The 9,561-nt window shown below is 46.6% G+C and overlaps 1 protein-coding gene and 1 long non-coding RNA gene across 3 annotated transcripts; one reads left to right on the forward strand and one right to left on the reverse strand.

Moving 5' to 3' along the window:
* The first annotated feature begins 1,450 nt into the window (after positions 1–1,450).
* On the forward strand, positions 1,451–2,267 carry LOC123079333 (uncharacterized). The gene is made up of 2 exons (XR_006437924.1): positions 1,451–1,834; positions 1,933–2,267. It is a non-coding gene; the product is annotated as an uncharacterized lncRNA (long non-coding RNA).
* LOC123079332 (uncharacterized) lies at positions 1,897–3,580 on the reverse strand. 2 transcript variants are annotated; one of them, XR_006437923.1, is made up of 4 exons: positions 3,362–3,580; positions 3,000–3,248; positions 2,291–2,548; positions 1,897–2,169 (listed from the first exon to the last, which is right to left on the reverse strand). XR_006437923.1 is itself a non-coding variant. In XM_044502093.1 (3 exons), the coding sequence occupies exons 1-3, from the start codon at positions 3,517–3,519 to the stop codon at positions 2,371–2,373; spliced, it is 585 nt and encodes a 194-aa protein (XP_044358028.1). In that variant the 5' UTR covers positions 3,520–3,580; the 3' UTR covers positions 2,205–2,370. The 2 variants fall into 2 exon arrangements, 1 of the variants encoding a protein (XP_044358028.1); XM_044502093.1 differs by lacking the exon at positions 1,897–2,169 and having other exon boundaries at positions 2,205–2,548.
* Positions 3,581–9,561: the final 5,981 nt, after the last annotated feature.

A 9,561-nucleotide genomic window follows, 5' to 3' on the forward strand; every position in this document is an offset into this window, starting at 1 on the left:
ACCGGAGGCTGAGCGATTGTCGAAGGCGCTTTTTTTTCTGAGAAAAATTGTCGAAGGCGCTTGAAGCGCTATTGGGCTGCGGGCCGTCTACCGTGCGCACGGTAGACGGCCCGCAGCCCAATAGAGCTTTCCTGGTCGCCTCGCGCGGGAGCTCCTAGTCGACGCGCGTTGCGTCCGATTTCCACGCGCCGCATAGGGGACAGCCCCCGACTGGGCCGGCCCATTGGCGAGGCTAGCTGGCGCGATTACTGTAGCGCGACAGTGCAGCGTAAAAAACATCACCAAAAAAGCAGCAGCGCTCGCGCGTGGGATCGAACTGACGACCACTCGATGGTGAATGTCATTGCATGCCACTAGACATGATGACCATTCATGACTTTCAAGCACCACTAAACTCTAAAACATATATGCAGCGGCAGATCGAACAGTTTTAGAACGTTTTCGAACATTTTCTTGAAAAATATGATTTAAAAAAATCTGAACAGTTTCAGAAAAATGCGAACAAATTTTGAAAGTCCAAAAAGTTTTTGAACATGAGAACAATTTTTCAAATTTGTTATCTACTTTTGAAATTCCGAACAAATTTTGAAAACCACAAACATTTTTTGAAACTCCCGAACATTTTTTGAATTTGTGAACAAAATTTGAAAACAGGAAGATTTTTTTGAAATTTGGAACAAAAAATTTGAAACCACGAACATTTTTTGAATTTGTGAACAAAATTTGAAAAACAGGAACATTTTTTGAAATTTGGAACAAATTTTTTGAAACCGCAAACATTTTTGAAACACGAACATTTTTCGAATTTATGAACAAATTTTGAAAACCAGGGACTTTTTTTGAAATTCTGAATAATATTTGAAATTTGCAAAAAAATTGAAAAAAAATAAACTTGAAAAGAAAAATAGGAAAACAAAAATGAAAAAGAAAGAAACAGAAAAACGAAAAAGAAGAGAAATAGAAAAAGGAAAACGAAAAATAAAGTGAAAAAGAAAAAGCCGGTTCAGGAACCTTCTAGAAGATTCCAAAAACCTGAAAAAACCGTCTGGGAAACTCTAGAAGGTTCCCAAAACCGGAAACGCTGCAAACACGTTAAATGGGCCGGCCCGTGACATCGCTCAATCGCCAGGTCTGTGCGAAAGGGCGACACTTTGACGCAACGAGTGTCCAATAGGAAATTCTGCCTCGCGCGGTCACCGGTCCCTCGGTCGCTCCCGCCGGTTAAAAATGTCAACAGCTACTTGTCTCAAAAACAACTCAAAAAAGCGAAAATCTGTTTCTGAGCTCGGGCTCAGATGATCCCGATATCCAGACCGACGGTTCGCATCAGGATTTGTGCGTCTTTTTGTATTTTTCGGTCGTATATGTCGTTGTCCTGTGTGTTGCAGTGGAGCATTTATTGACACGTCGCGTTGCAGCACCGTCGCGGGACAGATAGAGGAGGGCTCGGCATCTTATCTAAGCTAACCCCGTCGCGGGACAGATATAGAAGCGATGGCTCGGCAATTTATCTGAGCCACCCTGAGCCGTATGAAGTAAAGCCCCACACAGACGGAGTCGACACAGCTGGCAATATAAATGCCTTGCCTTACCCACCTCCGCCCATCCGCCCAACGCTCGCATTCACTCTCCCCTCTCCCCAATCTCTCCACTGCTCAGTCATACCCAGCTTCATCCTCATCTCGGCCGCCATGTCCGCATCGTCTTCATCCTCTCTCCCTGTCCCGGCGGATTGGCTGCTCCCTCTGATGGCATGTCCACTCTGCGGCGACGAGCCGTCGCAAGGAGCGGGAACCAGGCGGGGCAACGCTTCTACAAGTGCATCCGCTACTATGTAAGTACATTTTTCCGATCTGAGAGTATTTCTCATGAATCAAGTTTGACACAGCTCACGCCTGACTGACGCATTTGAGTTTTCTGTATTTTTTTCAGGCACGGCAGTTTGGTTTCTTTGAGTTCCAGCGTGCGTACTGAAGGAGGATGACTCATGAGCAGATCGTCGCTGCACAGCACCAAGCCGGATGGCACCCAGCCAGGCTTGGATTTGCAGTCCATCAGGGCAATGCGGCTGCTCAAATGGTTCATGCTGCCATCCAGCCCCAGATCCAGCCGCATGCGCAGCCGCAGATCCAGGCCCCGGTGCAGCAGCTCCCGCCGGCGGTCAACAATCTGATAGCCAATGCCATCAGGACATACAGCAAACAAGTCAAAAATAGCCCAGCACTTGCCTTCTACAAGCAATCAGTACATATGTTTATTTTCCTTTATCTGCAAGTAAATGGCCACTCACCGAGCAACCACAAACTGCATGCTCTTTGTCCTCTGGGCGTTGAGTCTGCTTTTTCCGTATCTTATCCCAAACCCGATTTCTCAAGAATATAAGTTGTAGAAATCATACGCCTCACCCAGCGAATCAAAACTTAAACCTAGCTCAGGTCGCACCACGCTCTTGTCATGGTGCTTTGCATATTTGCGAATCGACAGCTCGAGGGCGCTCATTCTTGATGGACAGGGCACACGGCCCGGTGGCGCGCTCCCCAGCCGATGCCTGCATTGATTTGTAAAATGCGCAATGTAGGTTATTTTTTAAAAAAAATGGAAAGCTGATACTCATACAAGCAGGATTTCCTTTTTTCATTTTTGGTGTCAGAATTTGTGCAACAATTTTTTTCCAAACGAACATTTTCTGTATGGTCATGTAAATCATATATAAGCATCTCATAAGGGCAATTGCAACAGCAAAACCAGGGTGGTAGTGATGGGCGTGGGTCGGGCATCACCTTTTCATTTTTGCACAATGTAGTTTTTTTTGAATCATTGAAAGCTGATACTCATACAAGCAAGATTTCATTTTTTCATTATTTTTGTGTTAGAACTTGTTACAATTTTATTTCCAAACGAACATTTAGCATGGTCATGTAAATCTCAAATAAGCATCCACCACGGGCATTTGTAACAGCAAAACAGGAAGGTACTGATGGGCGTAGTTTGGGCCTCACCTTTTAGTCCAGCCGGGGGCCTCTGGATTAACTCTGTCAATCGATTGAGCAGACCTCGTATGAGATTCATCACGGCGACGCCGGGCACCTCCTTGAGCGTCAGTCAGTACACCGTCGCACACCATCTCAGCCATCCCAGAATCTGCCTGACCAATCTCCGGATTCGCACCCCCGTTCTCCATCAGGTAAACGAGTGGGACTGGATCTGGGTGGTCAAGACTGTCAGCAAACTCCTCCTGCACGGGGAATCTGTGTAGAAAACGGCCAGTCGCCAGTATAAAAATTAGTTCTGCAGCACAGATCAATCTTATCGTATCTTTTCTGGAAGGAAAAACAACGTACAGATCTGCCCGGAAACTAACCTGTCGACCACATCAAGTAGGAACTCCATTCCCTCAGCGTACTTGACAGACGGCGAAGCTCCGGCACCGGCGCCGCCACCGACTAGAGCAGCCTCGGCGAACTGTCTCCCTTTTCTGTCTTTGACGGCGGCGAGGAAAGGGAAGGAGATATCTTTCATTTTTTTAGCCTTCACGCACGGGGCGGCTCAGACAGCGAACCCCGTCTTGGACTCCTTATCTGATCCTGGCCAGACAAAAAAAGCAAACGCCCTGGTCCATGGCCTAGTCGGGAAGCCACGGTCCTGGTCCACGGCCCACAACGAGACGCCGCGACGTCCGTCTGGACGCGACGGGCCGCCCCCACTTCTGGACTACTGTTTCCTACCGAAAGGGTTTTTCTTCTTTTACCGAAGCTCGCACCTAACACGCCAGCTGGAGTTGTTCAGATCTCAAGGCTGGAATGGACGAGCTAGATTACGGGTGCAGCTGAGCCCGAGCTCCAAATCGACGCACTCAAAAAAGCTACTTGTCTCGGAAAAAACCTTGTCCAGCAAAAAAAACGATTTCCGATTTCTCACATTAAAAACATTCATTGGTTTTTAAAAGTTCATGAATTTTAAATAAGTACATGAATTTGACAAATATTTACGGATTTGAAAAAATGTTAACTAAACTTAAATAATGTTCACGGATTTGAAAAATATGCTTATTAAAAATTTCCACAATTTTTTTTTAAAGAGAGACTTTTTTTAAGATATTCACGGAACTTAAAAACATATAGTTTGAAAAGTTCACAAATTCAAAAAAATCTTAAATTCAAGGCGGGCCCGACACCTGCTGTTGACGAGGGCCACAACCTCCATGTAGTTAACGAGGTCGTGCCTGGTGGAGAGATGTATCGGGCACCACTTGCCAGCGTCCCCCTCGCAAGTGTGGGTTCCCCTTACGGTCGAGGACGTCACGGAGGTCGTCGACGCGGCCGTGGGCGATCTCAGAGAGGCCGGGACCTACTCGACGCCCACCCAATTTCGCGGGGCGCAAGGGTCGCCTATTGCGGTGGTGACGGCTTCCCACTGGAGATTAAGGGGAAGGGCTTTCCCTTGGGGAAGCGCGGGTTGATACGTCTCCATCGTATATATAATTTTTGATTGTTTCATGTCAATATTATACAAGTTTTACATGCTTTTGGCAACATTTTTATATGATTTATTGGACTAATCTATTGATCCAGTGCCCACTGCCAGTTCCTGTTTGTTGCATGTTTTTTGTATCGCAGAAAATCCATATCAAACGAAGTCCAAATGCAATGAAATTTTACGGAGAATTATTTTGGAATATATGTGATTTTTGGGACATGGAATCAACGCAAACGGAGGCCCACATAGCCGACACGACACCAGGGCGCGCCCCAGGTGCCAGGCACGTGGTGGTGGGTTGTGCTCACCTCGTACGTCGGTTGGAGCTCTACTTCGGGCGCAAGGAAGCTTATATATGAAAAAATCGTGTTAAAATCTCAACGCAATCGGAGTTACGGATCTCCGGGAATATAAGAAACGGTTTTCGGCCAGATCTGGGGTACGCGAAACATAAGAGAACAGAGAGGGAGATCCAATCTCGGAGGGGCTCCCACGCCTCCGCCGCCATGGAGGCCATGGACCAGAGGGGGAACTCTCCTCCCATCTAGGGGGGAGGCCAAGGAAGAAGAAGAAGGAGGGGCTCTCTCCCCCTCTCTCCCAGTGGCGCCGGAACGCCACCGGGGCAAGGATCATGACGGCGATCTACATCAATAATCTTGCTACCGTCAACACCAACTTTCTCCCCCTCTATGCAGCGGTGTAACACCCCTTCTCCCCGTTGTAATCTCTACTTAAACATGGTGCTCAACTCCATATATTATTTCCCAATGATCTATGGTTATCCTATGATGTTTGAGTAGATCAGTTTTGTCCTATGGGTTAATCGTGATCTTGGTTGGTATGATTGTATATTTTATTTATGGTGCTGTCCTACGGTGCCCTCCATCTCGCGCAAATGTGAGGGGCCCCCGTTGTAGGGTGTTGCAATACGTTCATGATTCGCTTATGGTGGGTTGCGAGAGTGACAGAAGCCTAAACCCGAGTAGGTGGGTTGTTGCATATGGGATAAAGAGGACTTGATACTTAATGCTATGGTTGGGTTTCACGACCTTAATGATCTTTAGTAGTTGCGGATGCTTGCTAGGGGTCCAATCATAAGTGCATATGATCCAAGTAGAGAAAGTATGTTAGCTCATGCCTCTCCCTCGTATAGAATGGCAAGAGATGATTACCGGTACTTGTTATCGATTGTCTAGGGACAAATGACTTTCTTGTTGACAAAAGATATCCACTTTTATTACCTTGCAATTTATCCGTAGTTTTATTCTCGCAAAGTACTCGTAGTTTTACTCTTGCAAAATAGTTTCATACTTGTTTTCGGTAAAGCAGACGTTAAGTATGCGTAGAGTTGTATCGGTGGTCGATAGAACTTGAGGGAATATTTGTTCTACCTTTAGCTCCTCGTTGGGTTCGACACTCTTATTTTTCGAAGAAGGCTACAAACGATCCCCTATACTTGTGGGTTATCACAGGTTCTCCTCGAAGTTTGCTACTGGCGAGCGATTTCCACCAGCCCGAAGATTTCCTCGAGCCACGGGTGCATGAGGGGTTCCTCCTCTAACGACACAAGCAGGTGTCGGAGGAGAACGTGCATGGTCTGGAGTGTGGCCACCTGGGTGGCCTCGTTAGGGTCTGGTTGGAGGTGTGGGAACAATTGGGAGTGTTGAGCCCCTACCACAAGAAGACCGGCTGAGTTGTGACAATGTTCCCACTACAAAAGAAATACACTTCCGTGATGATACGTGTTTGTCACAGTAGGTCATGTTTTCTGTCATGCATGTACATCCATGACAATTTTATGACAGAATCAAGATAGTCATACATGTGCTGTCGTAGAAGTGTTCCATGACATTACCAAAATTATCATCACGGAAGTGTCCACTTCCATGACGATAAATCGTGCGTCATAGAAGTGCTTTCGTCAAGGGAGACCGACACGTGGCATCCACCGTAACGGGTCGCCGTTAAGCTATCGGGTCCGGTTTTGGATCTGATAACCCGTTAACAGCCCAAACCAATGAGTATTTTCGACGTGTAAAATTCTCATTGGCCGGAGGAAACACGTGTTGGCTCACAGTTGGGACAGATGTCATCCATTCATTGGACAGGAGGCGCCTAGATACGTCGACATGTGGCATGGCCCAACAGAGGCCCATTCCGGTGAAAGGCCGGCCTGTTTGACTTGGTCAAAAGGTAACGGGCCGGCCCACGGAAAGCCTGTTAACGGCATGTTCGTATATAGCCCATTTACGGCCCGCTAACTCACGACCCGTTATCGCCTATCAGAATTAAGCCCAGTAGCTTCATCTAGGCCGTCCAATATGATTCCAGCATGTTGTAACTTTCGGACCATGTATGGCCCATGATGTCTTTCGGCACATACGAGGCCATTTGTAACTCTTGGCCCATTAACAGCTTGTGGTGAATCTGGCCCGGAATGAATAGTGTGCCACTTTATACCCATTAACGGCCCATTATTCCATTGGGCCGTTTCCAACCCGTGTTATCTTCCGGCCTTCTCAGGGCCCATTTATTCTTGGGCTCATTTCCAGCATTCGGTTACTTACGGCCCGTTACTGGCCTTTTCTAATTGTGATCCAAATTCAGCCTGTGGTTACAATCGGCCCGTTAATCCGTTAGGCCGTTTTCATTTTTTTGAGGGGTAAAGCCAAACTTTATTAATCAAAAACCACAGAATGTGGGATACGAGTCCGGGTATGAGGCTGTCCAAGCCATACATGACGCCCCGGAGGTAAGGAGAGAGCAAATTTTGCTAAACTATGTGCATCCCTATTGGTTGCACGACCCTCGAAAGAAAAAGTACAATTTAAAAGAGAGGCTCTAGCCTTGATTTCACTAATGATGGGACCATAAATTCCTTGGTTTCCTCCGTGAATATCTCCAATGACTTGCTACAAGTCCGAGGTGATCATAGCTTGATGCACGTTTAAATCTTTAGCCAAAGCAATGACCTCTCTGCATGCGATCGCCTCCAAGGTGGCTGGGTCCGCCACTCCAACAATTACCAAAGCTGAGCTTCCCAGATAGACCACGTTTCTGTCTCTGCATACCGCTGCCACCGATCCTCCTCTTGATGCCCTGACTGCTGCATCAACTTGATTTTTTACAAAGTTCTCTGGTGGCGCTTTTGGTCTCCGAGAAGCACTTGTTGTCTGGACAGGCCCGTTTCTTTTAGGCTCCTTCTCCTTGACAACTGCCAGTTCGCCAATGAAGTGTTTTACAAAGGTGTATATTGCATGTGGAGTTTGGAAGATACCCTCATGGATTGCCTTGCGTCTAGATGTCCAGATTGCCCAAAGTGTGACTGCAACTATGACAAACTGATCGTGAGACAGAGTTTCAATAAGGTCAAACAACCAATTTCTTGCATTTGTCTCCGTACTGGCCACCAAAGAAGCACTTAAGTCCTCATCGACTAGTGCCCAAGTACACCTGGATACCGCGCAGTCAAGTAGAGAATGACGCCACGAATCAAGGGCGCCACAAAATCCAGATGAACTAGACGTTGCCATATGACGGTGCTGTCTGATATCCTCCGTGGGAAGTGATTGTCTTGCAAGTCACCATAGGAACATTCTTAGTTTGCCCGGTACCTCTGTTTTCCACATTGCTTTCCATGATCCTTCCTCAATATTTGATCTTCATGCTGCGGCCGTTCCTTCCAACCAGGCCTCTCTTCTCTGCCTAGTTGCTACCAGCATGTTATAGGCCGACCTCACAGAAAAGTGGCCTTTCTTCTCAAACATCCAGCTCCACGTATCTGGTGTGTTCATTGTGCATAGCGGGATACTCATAATGACTTGAACATCGAAAGGAAGAAAAACCTCATCCAACAGCTGCTTGTTCCATGTGGCCGAGGTTGCATCAATGAGCTGTGAGACATGTGTCGGTGGATTCTGCACCCGGCACCCATATGGCCTCATCATTTCCTTTCTTGGTAGCCAATTGTCCTCTCAAATCAAGGTGTCCACCCCGTTACCTATGCGCTTGATGATGCCATGTTTTAGGACATCCTTCCCTTCCATGATGGCTCTCCAGATCTGGCTAGGATGGCTACCCAATGTAGCATGCAGAATTGTGATGTTTGGGTAGTAGATGCTCTTGAGCAAACGCGCACTCAAGGAATCAGGACACTGTAGCAGGCGCCAGACTTGTCTTGATAGCATAGCTAAGTTGAAGAGCTCAAAATCTTTAAAGCCCAAGCCTGCCATGCTTTTTGGTTGGGCCATCGCCTTCCAGGACACCCAGTGAGGCTTGCGCTGGCCATCCTTACTGCCCCACCAGAACTTTCTGATTAGCATATTCAAGTGCTCGCACAGACCCCTGCTACCTCTTGAGCACTGCGTTGGTTTTCCCTTGAAGAGGAAAGGGTGATGCAGCAAAGTAGCGTAAGTATTTCCCTCAGTTTTTGAGAACCAAGGTATCAATCTAGTAGGAGGCTACGCGCGAGTCCCTCGTACCTACACAAAACAAATAAATCCTCGCAACCAACGCGATAAGGGGTTGTCAATCCCTACACGGTCACTTACGAGAGTGAGATCTTATAGATATGATAGGATAATATTTTTGGTATTTTTGTGATAAAGATGCAAAGTAAAATAAAAGCAAAGTAAAAAGCAACGGAAATAACTAAGTGTTGGAAGATTAATATGATGAAGATAGACCCGGGGGCCATAGGTTTCACTAGTGGCTTCTCTCGAGAGCATAAGTATTATACGGTGGGTGAACAAATTACTATTGAGCAATTGACAGAATTGAGCATAGTTATGAGAATATCTAGGTATGATCATGTATATAGGCATCACGTCCGAGACAAGTAGACCGACTCCTGCCTGCATCTACTACTATTACTCCACACATCGACCGCTATCCAACATGCATCTAGAGTATTAAGTTCATAAGAACAGAGTAACGCCTTAAGCAAGATGACATGATGTAGAGGGATAAATTCATGCAATATGATAAAAAAAACATCTTGTTATCCTCGATGGCAACAATACTATACGTGCCGTGCTGCCCCTACTGTCACTGGGAAAGGACACCGCAAGATTGAACCCAAAGCTA

Source organism: Triticum aestivum, chromosome 3D (genome assembly GCF_018294505.1).
Source record: "Triticum aestivum cultivar Chinese Spring chromosome 3D, IWGSC CS RefSeq v2.1, whole genome shotgun sequence".
NCBI lineage: Eukaryota > Viridiplantae > Streptophyta > Magnoliopsida > Poales > Poaceae > Triticum > Triticum aestivum.

Coding starts and splice junctions, on each gene's coding strand:
- LOC123079332 (XM_044502093.1), bottom strand. CDS start 3,519: ATGAAAGATATCTCCTTCCCTTTCCTCGCCGCCGTCAAAGACAGAAAA. Junction 3,249..3,361: donor CTACTTGATGTGGTCGACAG/GTTAGTTTCCGG, acceptor TTTTCTACACAG/ATTCCCCGTGCAGGAGGAGT. Junction 2,549..2,999: donor GCCCCCGGCTGGACTAAAAG/GTGAGGCCCAAA, acceptor AAATCAATGCAG/GCATCGGCTGGGGAGCGCGC.